We start from the raw sequence: 20119 nt of genomic DNA, 5'->3' as shown, positions 1-20119 counted from the left end.
TAAGAATACAGTTTCAATAGTGCAAGGTATCCTAGAGGGGCAATAAGTAAGGTTTTTGCTGCCCCATAGCACAAAATAACAATACATCTGCAGGGAGCTGACAGAATTATTGATCAATACCAATGATTAACTGGCCAGGTGCTGAGATTTCTGGCTTTAAAAACTCACTTTCCAGCATATACCCCCACCCTTAAGTTTATTGTTCATGTCAATTACAGGCCACCTGGGAAGTGGTCTCTTGCCAGAAACTTGTGCAGAAGGAAGTTTTTCCAATGTTGTTGCAATTCCTATGCCAAAAAGCATTCATAAAAGTCATAGATTAATTGTTGCCCCTTTGACTGGTAAGCTTGCATGTTCGCTTCAGCTTAATTTAAGGAAAAAATACAGAAGACTCACCATCTCAGAGTAAGGCCGGATGTTGAAGGGGAAGACGGTGGCTGCCAGGGCACACAGGAACTCAGGGCTGTGCCACATGGGCGCCAGGTCGGGCACGTTGTGGTAAAGGTACCTGAAGAACTGCATCAGGGTGACTGGGTACTCCCTGAGCCATGAACCCTCCTCTTCTGACTGCCACGGCTGGGATGGGACAAAAAAGAAAACTCATGAACCTGCAAGCTACCACTCAAAGTAAAACAGCATTTCCATTTCAAAGTGAAATATCTGCTGAAACCTCCTCTTACACAATGACTGTAAGAATGAAAGTAAAGCAAATTATGTATTACTATTAAACTCTGAAGTCATTGCTGGACTGAGTTTGGAGTATTTTATGTTTTTGAGGCAGGGATCATCAGTGGTTTTGAAATATTGGAAATTTTCCATCCTTCCCATATCAGATATAATGAAACCCATAATACATAGGGACAGTGGTAATACCGTGGTAGTTTAAAGTTAAAGAAATGACTGCATGACTTGAAGATTACAGGTTCAGATCTCAGACTGGTTGGGAAAACATAGGAAAAACAGTGTGCTAAGTCAAGCCTTTGAAAGTCAGTCTTTAAAAGGGTTGAGGATCGCTGGCGAAGATCTAACATATGGAAGAATCTCATGAGGGAAATTTCCTCGAGAAGGCGAGCATAAGGTGTTTATTGGCTCCCTCTGGATCACCGAAGTAACTCCTGAGAAAGCCACAGTTTTCAGAGTGCAGTCTGTCCTCACCAGGTTGTGCATGCTGCGCAGCATGGCCAGCAGGAGGAACGCGGCCTCGGTGCACACACTGTGGATGGAGCCCACCACTGTCCCGCTGGAGGCCGGCATGCCGAAGATGAATGTCCAGATCGAGTCCAAGTCAAACTGAGAGGACACAAACACACACTGGGGTAATATAACAGTCATAAACACATCACATGTTAGTTCCAAATCTGTAAATCAGCGAATGTGAATAGTCAAAGATGCACAAAAAATATATATCTAAAATAAATTAAAAAGAGACAAAACAAAGCAACAAATGGCAAAGGATGGCTTGTCAACAAATTGCTCCTTTGTGCCTTTTCTTTGTATTTGAAGCACTTGGCTAGCACTTTCCTGGCACCAGTGGTTATTTGTGATGTCAGCTATCTAGGGATTTGATCTTTATTCTACTGTTGGACTTAGAAGTGGTGGATAAGAATGAAGCTAGAAGCCGGTGCTGTAAATGTGAATTTTCCTCATTACAGGACTCTCTGATGGCCATTAAACTATAGCCCTGATAACTTTTAGTATCACCTGAGCGGCTTTTTTAACAGCTTAAATCTCACTCAAAGTTAATGGGCATTTTTAAACCTTTGTTCCAGTGATCATATAACATTCAAGAAAAAAAAAAATTTTCTGCAGTAATAATGCGTCACAAGTACAGAATAAATCAGTATAGTGTCTTCTGCAATGGCTACCACTGTACAGACTTATAGCAGCTGCAGCTGTGCTTTAGTACTTAAGAAAAGTGAGCAGAGTGATTAATAAAAGGAGAAGGAGAAAAAAGGTTGGGTGTACTAACATGTACCTGCAGGCTGTCTGGCAGCTCGGTGACGGGCTGCTGCAGAAACAGGGCCATGAGCAGGAAGTAGAGCTCTGGGACGTTGGTGTGTTTGGGCAGCAGTGTCTGCAGCACAGGGAAACCCGGAAAGTGGCAAGCGTCCCGGTTGATCTCCCGGACCGTGGAGCGCCCGCCAGCACTGCGGCCCACGTTGAACCCTGAGGAGCCGTTGGAAGTAGTTTAGATTTTTGAGAGGATGCGCCTTCGCAGTATGTATTTATGGTGCTAAACCAAAATCGTACGTTCCAGCACTGACAACCCAAAGGTAAAAATGTAGCACACACACAGATCTTCAGGACAAGGTAGACTAATCTCAATTTCACCAATTTAGCCATCATCTGAGACACCAGACTGATACATTAACATGCTTGTTGACATGGCTGAAATAAATTGGTGAAATTGAGATACTGTATCTTGTTCTGAAGGTCAGTGTGTGCGCCATCTTTTTACCTTTGGGTAGTTAATGCTGGAGATGTTGGAGGGGCAGGGGTAATGCCAGATATTCCTAGACTTTTGATTTCTTCATATGAACATATGGAGATGGAACTACCATCTCTCTGACTCAGGAAACTACTGGCTATGTTGGCTACACAGGGTAGGAAATGAATGCTTATATCCTCTTTACCCAGGTGGTTTCCAGAATTCACCACCCTCCTTTTGACACCAGCTAATGAAGATGAGCAGAATAGAGTAAGAGCTTCAAAAGACGAGTGGTTACCGGCCAAACTGGCTGGTGGCTCAGAAACCCTTTACCAACTCCAGCCAACAAATTCAAGCATTTGGCCGGTGGATGTTGGCAATTTGAAAAGGGAGTTATTAGCAGCACTTACTAATTATGTGAATGTAGTAAAGTATTCAGTATTCAATGGATTACAGCAAAGTTTTAATAATGCTGAAATGTATTTGTCACATTGCCCATACATTAAAGAGTTTTCTACATTCACATAATTTGTGGGTGCTGGTAATAATTTCCTTTGAATCCAGGTCATGCACCTGAAAACTGCTGATAAGGTCAGAGTTGTGATTTCCCACCCTGCTTGTACCTGGTTAAATTAACAGGGCAAGTGTAGCAAGGGGAGTCTTGTAAACTTATAACTCAGCTAATCAAACAGGGATTCTGAAATGGGAACCTGGGCATTTCCGAACTGATAACATAATGACTAAAAGATAAGGATTTGGCTCAACTAGCAGTCAGACTACATCTCTGAATAAAACCAAGGGCTATACTTTGGGAGGAGAACAGCCAGAGGGGGGCTACGCAGCATTTTGACAGTGGTAGCTCTATTAGGCCATATCACTACTGGTTTTCATAAGCAAGGGCAATGGTTCTCAACCTGAAGGTCAGTGAGGTGATATTGGTAGGACTGAAAGAGAGTTTATGAATTCTGGGTAAAAAAAAAAAAAAAATCTATTTCTAATATGCAAATGTACTATCTTGTTATTAATCTTTGTCATCAATGCCCTTTTCCTGTCAAACAGTGAGTAATTGCAGCCTCCAGCCTTCTTTCAATAATTAATCAAATTAATGAGCCTGAAATGAGAAATTAAAAGTCATCTTTTGTTGGGAAGAGTTTATAATTCTGCAATTTTGGAAATGTAAATACAGTATCAGGTATTATTACTGATCTCTTTGGTTTCAGATGGATATTCTGCAAAGGTTGAGAACCACTGAGCTGAGGTGGGGACTGAACACGTTTGGACGGACAGACTAGCCGACAAAAGCATGGAGATCTGCCGTGGGAAGCAAAAAATTAGAAGACGAACCCATGGCTGTGCGGCGCACAAACTGGGCAGCTTTCTGTTTACTGAACGAGGGCCAACTCCGACGCAAAATGTTGCCAGAGAGAGGAGGGGTGTCTGCTGAGCCATATTACAGCACACACACACTGTACATCATTATGCTTCAGACTCTCATGGGAGGGGATGTTAAACGTTTAAGATATGAGAATGAAAATATCTCAAGTACGTCCCAACACTGAGGTAATATGCTTTGTTATCTTGCAAGGTAATTGACTAAATCTAAATGCAGATTACTGTGATTCCTAAATCATGTACATTTTCTGATTTTCTGATTATCATATTTTCTTTTCATTAAGTAATGTTGGGTGATGTGATGCAGCCACGCCTTACCCAGCACTGTGCCTATCTTATTAGTGAGCACCGAGTCAGTGTGGTCCAGCCAGCCTCCCCCACACAGGCCCTCTTTGAAGCGGTTGAGTATGGACTGGTTGGACAGCAGCACCACCAGGATCCACAGGGCTGCCGTCACCGTGCTGGAGTGCAGATGCTCCTCCATGAACATCAGCAGCCAGTCGAAGCCCAGCGTCCGCACCAGCTCCTCACAAGCCCTGCAGGATGGCACAGAGAGGCAGCCGCAGGGTGAGGCTACTGTCTGAACCGCTGACATGTCTTATAAACAGATACCACCACCAGAGTCTTCCTGAAAAAAGCAATCTGTTTCCAATTTTCAGCATTATTTTTATGTTCTCATGGTCACATTTTGAGTATGTGAATCCTTCAAGCCAGTAGTCAGGTCGGATTATGAACCATGAGATCATCTCATAGCCAAAATTCACAAATCAACATATTGCCAGGTTCTATAAATTACAACTGAAATTTGTTTTATTCAGCAATTTCAGTTGTAACTGGTATTAGAATTGCATTGCATTGCATTAGTACATGCTTAAAAAGCAGCCAACTAGACCTTCCAGTATAAAGTCCCCCCTAAGACTCCCTATTGTGAATATTTACATTTTGCACAATAATAAATATGGATTTATGTTTTGGAATACAATGTTTTTTGGGTAAGCTGATGTGGAAAGAGGATGCTGTCTTACTGGGCATTGACAGTGCACTTCTCTTTGGTGGTGAAGAGCAGTTTGAGCAGGATGTCGAGCAGTCGGTTCCTCAGCAGAATGAGGTTGGCTGAGAGGAGGCCTCCAAAATCATCGTCGTTACCTGGAGGCCACAAGAGAAGATGGTGCATGACTGTGCACAATTTGCAATACTATAACCGCATTCAGGACATTAAACAATATTTTCTTTCCATAGGCCACAACGGGCTGGTACATCTCAACATTTACCATACCATACCATACCACATTTATTTATATAACACATTTTAATACAAACAGAGTTGTGCCAAAGTGCTTTACAATAGATTATAAACATAAATTAATCAAAAACATATATACGACATAGCCAGTGCCACATAAAACATTTGACATAAACGTTCAAAATTTTATCAGCAAAATAGGATTTTTTTAGATGGAGAGAATCTCAAGATGATGGCCTGTTGCTTGTTAGTTACTACATTTAGTAGCCACAGGAAAATTAACTTGAACTTTGAACACATTATAAAAAAATGTTTCCACTTAGTTGTTACCTCCATCAATCTTCTCCTCGTTGTTGATTTCCATGACTACAAACTTCTCGCACACCGCAAATGTGGGCAGAGTGGAGGAGATGAACTGGCCGAACCTGCGAGGTGAAGACAAAACATTAAAGATTTGTGTCTTTGGTTAGTGTTTGTTGTTTCTGTTCCCCATTTTCTTGGACCAAAAATAGTAATTAGTAATAATGTTTTAATGGGCATCATGAATAAATGAGTGAAAATGTACATGTTATAAAAATGAAAAGTGTCACTGCTTGAAATTCACATTTTCCCCCATTGAAAGACTAGCCACACACTTTACTTTGAGTTACACTGATCCTTATATGGAAAACTCCATGAAAATGAATTCAACACACTTCACAGCAACAACTGACATGTATTCCTGAACCTGTCCTTTCAGTGACGTTTTTGCTGTGGGAGTGTTTTATGAATCACAGCTAGGCTGGGTTTGGTTATCAAGGAGAGGTTAGCAGCTGACACTAGTGTGATTTTTTTTAATACAGATTGGCTTCATTTATTTGTTTCTTTAATGCTTCTGGTGACTGTGAATTTCAGTTTCCTCAACCTCAGGCTAGATGGCAGCTCCTCAACATGTGTGGGCTAACAATACATTTGTAAGTGAAAAAGAAAAGCTGTTTATTGTAGCTTCAAATGAGCCACAGTGATTACACCGTGGCATCGAGATTGATGAATTGTGTCTCAAGTCCTGATTATGAAATGAAGTACCTTGGTCTTAAACTGGTGTCTGTCTCACTACAAGGAGGTCTTTGTCTCCAGGCTCTGATTTATGAACCGCCTCACCAGAGTGACAGGCTGACTATCTTACAGCGCTGCTATTCTACACGGCTGCAACCTTTATGTGTCACATCTTAAGGCCAAAATCAAACCTCATTATGATCCGGATTCTGGGCTCCTGTCTGTTGGGAGTCAGTTAGCAGGATAAAGACGTTGTGTTGTTCATGTGTTTCGACAGATGTACCAGGACTCCAAGCACAACCCGGCAAGGAGACCATCGATGCCACATGTCGAGTTTCTCTTGCACTGACTTTTAAACAAACCAGCCGAAGTCACACAGCTGGCTGCAGATTCCACACAGTGCTTAAACCTTATGCTTTGTGGGTGCTCTTGCGCATCTGTGTGCATCTAACCCTGTGTGTGGTTGCAGGTTAGGTTGTGTTTTGCGTGTATGTGTTTCTATATGCTTGTATATGCCAGTGTAACCCTGTGGGTGTGTATTTTCCTCTGGCACACTCAAATGTTTACTCTATCTGTATATATGAATGTGCGTTTACCGCAGCAGGTCGTATGGGTTGGGGAAGCCCTGCAGCAGCAGGCTGAGCACGTTGCTGATGGCGGCGACCGTGGGCTGGGACAGCGAGGTGTCCCTCAGGGTCAGCAGCAGTCGGGGGATCAGCTGGAACTCCCTCAGCAGCTTGGCATTCTTAGCGGCCTCGCTGTGAAAGATGGAAAATGGTCGGCACAGTGAGTTTGCCATTTAGTTTAACTGCCTAAGTGATAAAAACACTGGTAGAGAAAGGGAGGAAAACAAACAGGTCTCTAAAATACCTAACCCTGAAACAGAGAGAGACACTCAGAAACTCAACAAAGAGGAAAATTGTACTAAAACAAAGAACAAATTATAACAAGTAATGGAAACAATAAATTAAGACAAACAGCGAAACAATAAACTTTCGGGAGGTTTAGTGCTAAATCACTGCTCCCCTAAGTTAATATTATTTATTGTCCTTTTTTTTTTCAGGACAGTTCTCTCGAGGATAAACACTGAAAAACACAACACTTGCCTGGACTCTGTGAGCAGCTCGATGAAATGCTCAAAGAGAGACAGATGGAGCTCATACGGGGCATGGAGCCAAACCTGAGGGGCAGGAAAAACAGACTGAGACCTAAGCAACATACACCGTATATGTCAACACAACACGAGGCGTTGCCGTCTTGGCTCCATGAGGTCCGGTTTCTCTGAGGTTAAACAGCGGGGGGGTCGTAGATCCCAAACTGTTCCAGCAACTTAAACTGCTCTATCAGCTCGTTAGGTTTTCCAAATGGAAAAGGAGAAAATCATGACGCCAAAGTGAGAGGCAGAAGAGAGAGAGAGATAGACAGAAACCTACCAGCCATCACAAAGAATAACCAGCTTTTGGTAATTCTTTAATCAATTAATTAAAGATTAATACTATAATATAATAATCCTCTTGAATGTGATTTCTTTGGATAGGGATGGACCAATGTATCATCAGACTAGTAGTACTGGCTTTAAAATGCAATATCAAAATCAGTCCAATTCAATTTTTTATGGTCATTACTGTCAAACTGGCACTTGTGTGACTCTTTATTCTAGGATTGGGTCATTTGATAGACTAACTGAACTGTCAACTTTGCAAACTGTGGTGGTAATAAGCCTTTCTGAAAAGCTGAACCTGTTGCACCTGCATTTGTATTATGATTCTTACAAAAATGCATGGTGTTATGGGTGGGAAACTCTTAAATATTGTATCACCTCAAGAAGTTTTATCCTTATGTTTGCAGGGGTCTGTTTGTTTGGCAAGACTGTTTTCCATTTCAAATGTTTATGTGTATATTAAACCTGCTGTGGTCTTTAATCTTTAAAAACATGCAAGTGATGGACACTGCTGCACAATAGCTTTGCCCCGGAGTTGTGCTCTTAGTGCAGTCTGAGGTTGCCCAATGGTTTTTTGTCAAGCCCATTCTTAATTTATCTCTTACATCCTCTCATTGAGTTTTAAATTTTAGTTGGTTTTATTCAGTTTTTTCTGGTTTTAATACTTTTAATACTTGCTATTTTTTCTCTTCAATGTGTTTCCCACTTTAGTTCTGGCTTTTGTGTATTACTCTTTCAGTCATGTACATTTGTACTGTAAATCCTTTTGCCACAATTGTAAAGCACTTTGGGTCAATTAATGTTTTTTTTTTTTTTTTTTTTTAATGTGCTCTATAAACAAATGAGACTTGGCTTGACTGGACTGTCCTCACCTCGAAGTCGCAGAGCAGGTCCTGGAAGGCGGTGGAGTTGGGGATGATGGACGTCTCGTGGCCGCTGTCCACCGTCCCCACCAGGGAGAAGGTGAGGTGAAGGATGTGGCTGTTCAGCAGTGAGCGCTTCTTCTTCAGCAGCATAGCCAGCAGCTGCAGAGGACAGATGGGTATATACAGCAATTAAAGTTTTTATCATCACATTTTATTGCTTTTTTTTAAAAAATGCCACCTATGTTTTATGACTGTGCAAATGAACTAAATTAACTAAATTGCACTGCACATATTAGGAGGGCCGAGGCGAGTCAGGATGATGCATTGCCTTCAATTTATAATTGCACTTTCACATTTGCATTAACATTTATCATTTAGGTCATGTTCTCATCCAGATCCACGCATAGTGAGTATGATAGTAAAATCAGATTGAATTCCTACATCACCAACAGGTGGCAACTTGTTCCCAGCTCAGCACAGCTTCATTTTTCAAATAAAAAATTGTGCGTCTACAGATACCACTAAATCCCTGAGGAAATGGATTACCTGAAAGGAAACTGCACTCTGTTGTATTAACTCACACCGCTAAGATAAAATTTACTTGGAGGGTGAAGGAAAAGAGTTGAGGACTTTAAGAAGACATTAAACATGCAGTCTCGAATGTCTGGGAGTCTGGAAAGTTAAACATGCAAGGAAAAGGAAAAGCTCAAATCTTTTGTATTCTAGCCACAGCGGGTTAGGAATCTTAAAACTCACCAGCCTCTACCACTGCTTTTTGAGCTACAGTTAAAATTTCAACATTTCAAAATTTACAGTATCCCAAAATGTGGTGTGTCTGCTGATAGGAGAGTGGGTTTGTATCCAACCTGGTAGCCTTTGATGCGCTCCATCTCCTTGCTGGCCAGCGGGTTGCTCTTGACCACACACACCAGGGCCTTGACTGCTGCATACAGCCCCTCCACATCTGATGCCATGGCAACCAGGCCCAAGATGGCCGCCGCCCCACCCACATACTGCAAGTTGGTGGCCACAGGTTTGGGCACAAAGGCACGAACACCTGAAGGGATAAGAACAGGGAGAGATGTTTTCACACAGTGATGCTGCACTATAAAAGGAAAAAAGTCGTTCGGTAATTACATAAACCTGTGATATGTTGGGGTTCCTCAACTAATTTCCAAAAAAAAAAAAGGTGACGATTGGGTGGGTGGCTCGTGTTAACCCCTCAATATCCCAGCTTTTACCTTAAGTTTTCCATAAGTAGTTTCAAATTCAGGAAAAAATCCATACTCTAAAACAATGTCACATTCATATTCTGTATCTGCTATGGCTGCAGCATTACATCAAACAGATCAAACAGAAAATATCCACATGTCTTGTACATCATTTTATACATATTTCCAAAAATTCAGCAGGGCATATTTGGTATCTTTGGGAAGCCTTGGGATCTCCACTAGATTTTAAAATAAAGCTCTGTGAGTTTGAACAAAGCATGGTGATGCAGCAATGACAAATGCACCATGTGAGCGTCAAACTTAAGAGGTTAATTTCCTTCTTTTAGTGTGAAATCGCCTCAGCACAGAGCAGTAGCATAGTATGTCCAGCAGGGGAGCCACTGTGCCAAACCAATCCAAAAACCCAATAAGCAGTTAGGTTTATGCTGTGCAAAACTCAACCAAAGTTCACTGGATATTCAGGTTTCTTGCTGTTGACTAGTGGAAAAGAGCAGAAACTACTTCTTGTTTACCTAAATACCCGATGACAGCGGCTCCGATTGTGCGAGCCGGCCCGTTGAGGTGGCCGGCGGCGTTATGGATCAGCTTGACCGGGGTGGCGTTTTCATGAGAAGATACAGCAAGCTGAAGACAGAGGGCGCAAAAGAGCTTCAGTGAAGACATCCAAACCGAAACTGCATGCAGACACACACACACACACACACACACACACACACACACACACACACACACAAAACCACTCTCACTTCACTTTTGTTGCATGCTATGTCCCTCAGTCATCATGTCAGACAGTTTTGTTTTCCTATTTTGCACCACGTTGTGTCATGCGATCATTTGGTCTCATTTGGAAGGGTTTGTTTGTTCTTGTGGGCGTTGAGCTGGGTGGCTCTAGGACACCAGGATTTACTATCAAGACATCTGGAGATGTCGAGGACTGAAGTCAACAAGACACTTGTGGCTGGGTGTCTGCGAGTGTAGCATGAAATATGGGACCAATTTAAAAACAAAAACAACTGTGGACCAGTGAGAACTGAACTGCATAACTGGGTGGATTTCTCACCACATTTTTAAAGACCTTTTAAACCACAGTTAAGACTTAAATGCAACATTTAACCGTATTTAAGTTTAGATCATATAGGATTGTGCAAATACCAAAGGGGTTGTATCAGTACTGCACAGTTTCTGATATATTTAGGTTCAGGGGCCTGTCACAGACTATTTGGAGAGTATTTGTTTAGCAGCAGTTACATGGGACATACAGCCATGTTGGAAGATCAGATACTGTTCCTCCCCAACAAAACCTGGTGGTTCTATAGGCTTGGTACTGTGCAAAATCTTTATTTCATTTTACTGTACAATCTGAATGCCCCACCTTCACATAAAAATTTGGCTTTTTTTTTGTTTGTTCAGGAGGAACAGGTGGTAGTCTTACAATCTATTTCTACTGTCAAATAATGGTAGCGCAACTGTAATGACCTCTGGAAATCACTCATCCCGTTCTGTGACAGGAATCTACTGCAGCAGAAGTGCTGCTTCTGCATTTTGCCTTTTGTGGCAGTGAGTTGCCCCGGGCCAGGATTAGCGGGGAGAGCCATGAGCAGACTGGGAAATAACTTGACAGGTGGGGAGCGAGATAAGGACAGGCACGGGAACTAATTTGGAGCTCAAACACACAGCATTGGCAGGGATGGTGTGTGTTCTTGTGAGTGTGTGTCCATGTGTGAGGGGACATCCATGCAAGCACAATGATGACATATTTTCCCCTCCATTTCCCTGGGTTTGACCTCTGTGAGCGAGCATGTGTATGCACCTGCATGTGTGTGCGTGCTCATATTTGTATTTGCAGTAGAAACCTTCCCACCATCACAAAAAATAAGGATGACAGTTTTATAGAAATTTTTATAAATTGATATAAATCTTTTACATAAATCGATATAAATCTTTCCTGCAAGCTTTGCAATTTTGCAGATGTATGGACCTAAAACTGAAATGGGCAGGTTCGCTCTTTCATGGCCCCCGGTTGCAGCAGGAGATAACCTCTGGAAGTTTTTAAAATTTAATAGACTTCATTACTCAAACATGTAATGTGGCTGTGCTCTCAGTGTTGTGCAGTATATTTTATATTTCAGTTTTCTGTTTTGATTTGTCACTGGTGTGATGAGAAGATTTCTCAGCAGTGAGTATACCCAACTCCTGAAGAGATTTAAACTGATGAGACAGGTATATTTTTGCATTAAATTTTGCACTTTAGAGAGGAATGGAGTTACACATTTGCAAACCTGTCGTGCTACATGAAGGGAAACCTAACTCTCCTTCACACATTTACCCTGTATTAATATTGCTGTCAATTCTGTCTGGAACTTTGCACAGTAGAATTAAACGGGTAGACTGCAGGACAAAATTTAAGTTTATCACAATCAGTTATCAGACAGTTACTTTTAAAAATTTATATTTCAAAACAATAAACAGCAGTTTTTTTTAATGAAGTACAAGGTTTACATTTGGGTTTTAAGGGAAGATCTGTTGATGCTGTAAAAACACTGCATATTAGTGTGAAGTGACTCTGCTACATTTGAGATGTGAGTGGTCAAAAAAAAAAAAAAAAAAAACAGTAGACATGAAACAGGGCTCACAAGGGGAATTTTACTTTAACCAGGGGTATTTCTGACCTGTTTGGCAATGGCCTTGCTGTCCAGTTTGTTGTAGACCTTCCTGATCTTGGCCACAGTGAGGGCAGAAACCGAGAGAGCATAGAGGCTGAAAGACACCTTCTCCTCTGGTACCAAAGCCACTGGGGAGGGAGGTACCACCTCCGTCTTAGAGTCTTTACCTGATTTTGAGAGAAGGGGAGAGATGCAGATAAAGAAAGGTCAAGGTCAACACACAGAGAGAAAGGATGAAGAGAGAGGGAGGGAAAAATATTGACAGACAGGGATGAGATAAGAGGATAAAGAGAAAAAAGGGTAAGAAGTTGGAGAGGACAGACTGAGAGGAAGCAGGGGAGATCTAGAGGAAAGTGTGGGTGAGAGTAGGAGACAGACCGGATGAAGAGAGGGAGGAAACTCAGGGGAAAAAAAGAGGTGAAAGAGGCCAAAACAGATAAAGCCGACCCAGCAAGTCTTGCTGCAGTGCAGTCAATACCACAGAAGTATGTGCAGAAATTCAGGGCTGCCCAATCTAAACAGCTGGACTGCAAGGTTATTATAAATCCTGGCAGATTTTGACATTTTAGGCATTCCAGAGCAAGTTACACGGTGTGAGCAGGTTGTGGGTGCACTGTATTGCTCAAGGGCAGTTTGATGGATACACACTGGCTGCTGCAGGAATCAAATCTGACACCCACTACGTATGGCACAGCTAAGCACCAAGCATCTAAGCACTAGTCCACCTATACAACTGTAACAAATGGTATTCCTAAAAAAAGGTACAAAATGTTCACATTCACAGTTTTTGACCAACTACAGTGTGCAAACACTTTCAAGTCAAAGCTTTTAAATGGTTAGATTGAGATATGGGTTCCTCAGGTTAAGGTTACAGAAAGGATCTGAACCTGCTTTAAAAAAAATGGTGTGCTTCAAGGCCATTTTCAACTCTGTCTAAAAGCGCTGGTCTAAAACTGTGGTAATTCTCCACAACTGCTGCTTGATGTATCTCAGTAAAAGTTGGATTTGTACAGCAGCAACTTCGGTAGTAGTTACTAGGGTAGTAGTTGCCGGCGTCATGACAGCCATACTCACACGGCAGGTAGGCGGCCTGGAAGCTGCCCACGTTGTTTGGCCCCAGCTCATAGATGGCGGCGACACTGGTGGCGGGCAGGACCTCCTCCAGGAAGTGACTGGGCCCCAGTCGCCACACCAGGCTGGAGATCTGACGCTGGGCCGGCGGCGTCCCCACGTAGCCGTACACCGTGCTCACCACAGGGGGGTTGGCCGACCCCGAGCCGCCTGGTGCGCTGTGGATGTAGTGCAGCTGGGAGCGGAGGGCGAGGGGAAAGATAGAGGTGAGCACTTTCTGTACACATACAGTTGTAGTCATTTGTCATTTCTAAAGCCATTTGTTTTAGTAGAAGAGAGAAATAAGTTCATTAAAATTTCTAGGCCACCAACATGAGCAATCAAAAATAAGGACGTCAGTGGTCAGAGCTGTATTGCCCTTATGGTATTATTGTGATTCAAGAATTATCATGCAAGAAAGTTATTAAAACACCATATCTGTATCACATACCTTATGTGATACAGATATGCTCCAAAATTGAATGCAGCCTACAATTGCTTTCAGGTTCCTCACTAGCAAACAGATCTCTATCCCACTTGTTAGGATTGAGGAGCTTTTTAGGAAGAGGTTCCCCAAGGATCCTCCTGGGGTCCCCTTATGGATGCCAAATGAAAATCAACACTGAATCGAGTATTTTTATACTTTTTTGAAATGGGGATGTGTGATTTACTGACACCTACAGAGAAGAGAAAAAAAAAAAAAAACGCAGCCACAAGTGAATGTATGTATGTACCTACACACGGATCCCTGCTTTGGTGCTTCCTGTCTGTCAACCTCTGGAGGAAATGAAGCTGCTCTTATCAGCAGTACTGAGGGGGAAGCTGAGACTTGTGGTCTGCCAAGCCGCTTTCCCACCCTCACTCCCTAATCTGAGGGGAATCTAAAGTCACTAAACCACAAGCCACACCACGGCTTGGTGATCACTTGGCTGAGAAATTGTGTTCAATGCCTGCTTTGAACCTCAAAATTGAAAAGATTTTTTTCTGCGTTTCTTCATTATCTGAGTATTGGTCAGACGCGCAAAAATATTTGGGCAGTTGGGTCACATTCTCATTTTCCATCACGGCAGGACTGAGGCAACAGTCCAAAGACTTACAGCCACTGAGGCCAACTATTATTTGCTTGCTGATGCTATTACTCAGAGCAACTTAAAATGAGTGGAATCCGTGTACAGTCATACATAAACACACGCTTTCTGTACATTATACTGCACATCGTTAACTAAGCACACTCAGCAAATCCAGAGCTATGTCCAAGCTCTGGTGTTGCTGAGTGTACTTCCATCCCAATGCAACATTACCTTGACGGTGCTGATGAGCTGGCCGTCGATGTACAGCGTGGCCATGCTGTTCTTCAGCATGCCTTTGCTCATGACCAGCACCAGGTGGTGCCACTGGCCCTCGGCGATCAGCTCCCCACAGCGGAAACGAGCACAGCAGGGCAGGATCTCATAGAAGGAAGCCTCCTCGCTCGACTCGTCCGCTGCTTGATGGGGGGGAGGGAGAGGGAGGGAAGGGAAGGATGGGTCGGCATCAGTGAGACAAAGATTTAGCAGTGACCTCTGTTTTGATGAGGTGAAAAAGAAAAACACAGGCTACTGACTAAAACTCAACAAGAAAACTGTTCAAGATGTCTAAATACTGCACTTTAACAGCTCCATCTCAATTTCCCTCTCTTCTACACTATGTTGGGTATCTGTTTACAAAAATGTACTAAATGGGGTTGCCTGGGGTTATGTATAAATGTGAACTTCACCTTGTCTCCATCTCCCCTGATCTGCTGCAGCCCTGATTTAAAAAACTATGACTTCTCTTTGACTTCCCTTGACTACGTTTGAGTGCTTCCGACACCTAAAAACATCCTTCCTCCCTTGTTTGTTCATCTTTTTTCCCAGTAAAGTTCAAAAGCAGCAACAGCAACAGTCTACTTTCTACTCCAGCTGGAATAAAAGCCACAATCTAATGCAATAAAGGTTTGAAACGACTTATAAACTCCATCTGCCGCCGGTGCGCTCCACTCACAGTAGGTCTGCAGCAGCTCCTCCTTGGTGGAGACGGTGAGCGAGCGGTCTTTGGCCGACAGCACCACGGCCAGGCAGACGTAGTGCTGTTCAGAGGAAGTGGCGCGGCGAACCACCGTCAGCAGCCGCACCGGGTGGGCCTGAGGGGGCGTGCTGAAGCGCTCCACGCAGAACCAGGTGGAGTAGCTCAGGCCTGAAGGTGGAGGAAACAGGCGCTCCCCTGGGGGTGGAGGTGGTGAAGATAAGGAGAGGAAGATGAGAGGGAAAGAAGACAAGGAGGAGAGAAATATTTGTTATATTTACAGTGCCAGTTATGGAGCAACGCATATTTATATTGTATTCTTGATGATGAACATGTTCACGCTGCTGTCACTGTGGAGGAAACATCATCTGCTAATCAAACAGGACACTTCAGATACTGCTGATTGGATCCTGATTAGACTTGGGAGAAACATGCATCTAATTACTTTGTTTTGAGGATTCCAAATTGACACTGACTGGCCAAGCCAAGAGCGCTACAATCACATGTGGAAGTTTTTTCTAAAAATTGAATTGTCAGGCATATCGCCGGCACTGCAAGACTGAATGACCTAAAAAAAAATTTGAACAGGTATTCTTGCACTACAAATTTCCCTCCATGGTTGTCAGTGTGCACCACATTAGATTTTCCATAATTTGGGTTCTTTTCATTCATTTGGTGATTGGCTCAGAGGAGGACTCTGTCACTCAAGGGGATGACATGTTTACTGTCTTCTTTCAAACTGCTCGCACCTTAGTGACATTAGTGTCCAAGAAGTGCATACACTGTACAACCAAGTTGTGCCTACAAAAAACGGTTTCCCTTTAAAAACTGGTTTATTTAAATGTACTGGTAACTAGATCCACACACTGTACAGGTAGCAGTGTGACAGACCACTCTCTCTCTTCCTCTCAAGTTGAGCTCTGTCTCGCTGCTACTCAGGAACTGATTTCTCACTGATATTAAACTGCCTTCCCAAGGGGCGATTCCATTTGCATTCAACAAAGTCAACATTGTGAAGTTTTTATGCAGTTTTTATGTATAGCTCTTTCTTGTAGTTTTCTCTGTTTTCACCAAGTCGAGTTTACAACCGAAGGCTGACACACACCGACAACACATCTAGCTGTAGCCTACAGTTAACTAACCTCTGCTATGACAGCTGTGTGGCTACTGGCTATAGCATCCTGTTATGGCGGAGCAGAGTTACCAGAATGCATTGCTTTTTACTGGTGTATATGCACTGGTTTATATGACAGACTATTATTTTAATGGAAAAAAAAATCGTGTTAAAGGTGTGTCTTATTTACCAGTTTTACTGCAGCTGGTCGAAATGAACATTTTCCCCTCAGTCACTCAACACAAATGATCTCTGTTCTGCCTTTTCTCATCTTAAAAATTAATGTATATATCAACCACCCCCCACCAATCCCTTCCCCACACACACATTACATCACTCACGTGAACTCCTGCATTACGACGGTTTTAATTTTTTATTTATCTTGGCATTTGACATCTCTATTGTTCTACCATTTACATGCCGTTCTATTCATTTATGCCTGAAACTGATATCTCCTGAAATGAAATGTTTTTTTGTTTTTTGCACCTTCAGAACTTAGTCATTCATCACTTCTGTGTTGTTTTTCATAATACCTTAGGGTTAGGGTTATTAAAGCAGTTAAAACTGTGGAACAAATAATTAGTGAGCCTACTTCTTGCTATTATAAGGACCTAAGGTGCCAAAATGAGTCCCTTATCCAACACCTAGCAGCATCACTAACTTCAACCTGCTGTAGAAAAAGAGCCTCAGTAAATGAAATATCTAACCTAATTAAAACTGGGTGGTGCCATAAATTATTGGTTGCTGGACTAATCCAACTAAGCAAGAGCTGCCTTTTGTGCCAATATATTACTGATGGGTGGAGCTGCCTGCAGGATTAAAACCAGTATTACATTACTTCTGGTTGGTGGAGCTCACTATGGACTCCCGGGACTTGCATTACATTACACACAAACAAAAAAATCTCCGCCACTGTGGTGGGAAGAAGCTGCAGTGGAATGGCTGCGAGAACAAAGACATGGTAATGAGAACTTGGCTTCAGGCTGCACTGTAACAACAAACAACAGAGGCTGGATCTATTTCTTCTGTTTGTCAGGTGGTGGCTGAGACACCGCGGGCTGCAGGGGTTAGTTTGCTGGGTGGAATGGAGATATTTAGATGAATGAGCTGCTTGATGATGTCATCTGTAGATATGGGTCAGACAGGACAAGAGGATGCAAGGGAGGGAGGGAGCAGAGCGGAGGGAGGGGAGGAGGGAAAATGAGAGGGGAGAAGGAAAAGGAAAGATATTAGGATACATGGGAACGAGTAAAAGAGGAAGAGGAAAGGAGATTAGGGAGAGCTGAAAATGGAGATGAGCAGGGAAAAGAGGGAGGAAAAAGTGAGTGAGGGTGACTGACAAAGAAAGAAAAGTCTATAAATAGGGTTGGAGATGAGGGGGAGGGCCTCCCGGGGTGGAAGAAAGGAAGAATGGATGGGCGGGAAAGGAGTGGATGAAGGGACTGTATGAATGTATGAAGAAATGTCTGAAGAAATGATAAAGAGGATCGATTAGTGGAGAGGAGGTGAAGCTTGGAGAAGGAGGTAGCCAGGAGGAGGACGCGAGATGAGGACAAGAAAGGGGAGAGGAGAGGAGAGGAGAGGAGAGGAGGACCGAGCAGCGCTTCATAAATACTACATGAGGCTACAGACTAGAAAATCGAGCATAACGTCATAGATGGATTTTAACTCTGCCTTCAGGCCTGAAAGTGCCTTTTCTGTGAAATCACTTTGGACAAACTTGGGGGTGATACATTTCTGTAACTCCACTTGTAACAGAGGGCTGTGTGTTTAAAGTTCGACATAAATAAAGTTGACTCTGGACTTGACATTCAAGTTAATTTTCCGCCAGCCTGGGCCTTTCAAAATATCCGGCTCTGCGATTATAACTGCTGGCCTGCTGGAAATGTAACATTCACTCAATTTTTTTTTACAGTTGATAGTCACATATATATTCCATTTCTCCCTTCCCCATTTTCATTGTGTATTTTTATGAATTTACTGAACTTTTTGTTACTCTGTAATATTTTTGTGGAGTCGCAAGTCCACTTTTAGTTGTACATGAGCTTCATGTGCATTAACTTGAAGAAACGCTTGTGAAATGTGATCACATAGTAACGACCGTAGCAATAAACCAGCGCTGGCTTCGATGGCATCTGTGCACCTTTTAAGAACAAACCTAAACTAATACAATAAGGCAAACTGGCTCACCAAATGACTCACATTTATGAGTCATTTTGCACATCCAGCAATAATAAACCGTAAATGGTACTGGCACGCTAATTTAACTAGCAAATTGAGCTGAGTGTCTCAAAACGCACATTCTGTTATTTTGAAAATGAAGTCATTACTTTCATGGTTATCCAGGCAAATTCACTGCGGGAAAATTATGATCATGTTTTGTGTGTGGAGGACTTTGAAATCTTCTGGCCTGAGTGGGCTACTTAAAGGTGGATCTACCGGCCCCAAAGACTGGAAATGTACATCTTGGCCAGTGGGCAAATGGATAATGTGAAGTGCTGTCAATTCACTCTAAACTAGAGGCAAGAGGACAGGTAAGTAGCCAAACTGCACACATAAAACTGGGGACCACAGATGGAAGTTAACCACAGGGCTGAGAGCGGCTTCATGTTTAAGTGGTAGCTGGAGGTTATTTGCACGTATAAGTAATGGAAACTGAAATGCAATCTGTGCGGGTGACACAACAAAACCCTACGAGGGTTTAAAAAAAAAAAAAAAAAAAAAAAAAAAAAAAAAAAGAAGCATCTCTGCCCAAAACAAAGAAAGTGAATGAAAACAGAGATGACAAACAGAAACACGGGTGAATTTAGAAACAGCAAACATCAAAACACAGGAGGAAGGCACACAAAGAAGAAAATACAGATGTAAGAAAGAAAATGAAGGGAGAGAAAAGCAGTGTGTGTATAGCAGTGTGTGTGTGTGTGTGTGTGTGTTCAAAGAGACAGAGGGACAAAATCTGTATTGCATTAGTAAAGTTGTGTGTGTGTGCACTTCAGAGAATGTGTTAAGTTTTATTTTACTGCACACAGAAGCAAGAAGAAAATGTGTTTTGTGTTATTGCCACTGTGCACGTGTGTGTGTGTGTGTGTGTGTGTGTGTGTTCCTGTGGGCTAAGTTTAGCAGCAGGTGGGAAGATCCCGGGGCTGTGAAGCACGAGGAGAAATGAGGACTTCCACCATCACAATCTGCTGCATCTCTTTCATTGTCAACTTGACTTTCAAAACAAATTTTCGAACTAAAATTAACCTCCAAACAGTCTGTTGCCAGCTGAGGTAGCAACCTAAACAAACTAACCTACAGACAACATTTACCACATATAAACACATATAAAATACACTTACACATTTTATAACCCTACTGTGGCTTCAAAATAACATTTTATTGTATGTGTTGCAGGGGCCTAACTATTAATATAGTCTGAATTTCTGTAGGTGGCTCTCTTTTCTTTGTCTGTTCAGACACTTGTTCATATGAAAATGTTTGGATCACTACTTTAACTGTAGAAGTCCAAAACTAATATAAACCAAACTTAACCAAACCTAAATAAAGCCT

General features: G+C 42.4%; 1 protein-coding gene and 1 non-coding gene across 3 annotated transcripts in view; both read right to left on the bottom strand.

Annotated features, from left to right (window-relative positions):
- wdfy3 (WD repeat and FYVE domain containing 3) overlaps positions 1-20119 on the bottom strand; it is a 150144-nt gene that overhangs the window by 50809 nt on the left and 79216 nt on the right. The window contains exons 19-34 of one of the 2 annotated variants that reach the window (XM_030059309.1): positions 15433-15651; positions 14712-14896; positions 13375-13606; positions 12307-12467; positions 10150-10261; positions 9272-9462; positions 8412-8564; positions 7205-7278; positions 6695-6856; positions 5394-5488; positions 4846-4966; positions 4139-4356; positions 3773-3868; positions 1976-2166; positions 1156-1290; positions 397-576 (exon numbers count right to left, since the gene is read on the bottom strand). In XM_030059309.1, the coding sequence (XP_029915169.1) occupies positions 397-576; positions 1156-1290; positions 1976-2166; positions 3773-3868; positions 4139-4356; positions 4846-4966; positions 5394-5488; positions 6695-6856; positions 7205-7278; positions 8412-8564; positions 9272-9462; positions 10150-10261; positions 12307-12467; positions 13375-13606; positions 14712-14896; positions 15433-15651 (2525 nt within the window). Of the gene's footprint in view, positions 1-396; positions 577-1155; positions 1291-1969; positions 2167-3772; positions 3869-4138; positions 4357-4845; positions 4967-5393; positions 5489-6694; positions 6857-7204; positions 7279-8411; positions 8565-9271; positions 9463-10149; positions 10262-12306; positions 12468-13374; positions 13607-14711; positions 14897-15432; positions 15652-20119 lie in introns of both variants that reach the window. The other variant, XM_030059311.1, reaches the window with a different exon arrangement.
- LOC115365981 (small nucleolar RNA SNORA8) lies at positions 6362-6502 on the bottom strand. Its single transcript, XR_003928800.1, has one exon. It is a non-coding gene; the product is annotated as a small nucleolar RNA SNORA8 (small nucleolar RNA).

The sequence above is a fragment of the Myripristis murdjan genome, chromosome 9 (assembly GCF_902150065.1).
Source record: "Myripristis murdjan chromosome 9, fMyrMur1.1, whole genome shotgun sequence".
NCBI lineage: Eukaryota > Metazoa > Chordata > Actinopteri > Holocentriformes > Holocentridae > Myripristis > Myripristis murdjan.
Note: the sequence above shows the minus strand (reverse complement) of the source record. Positions and strands in the feature narration are given on the sequence as shown.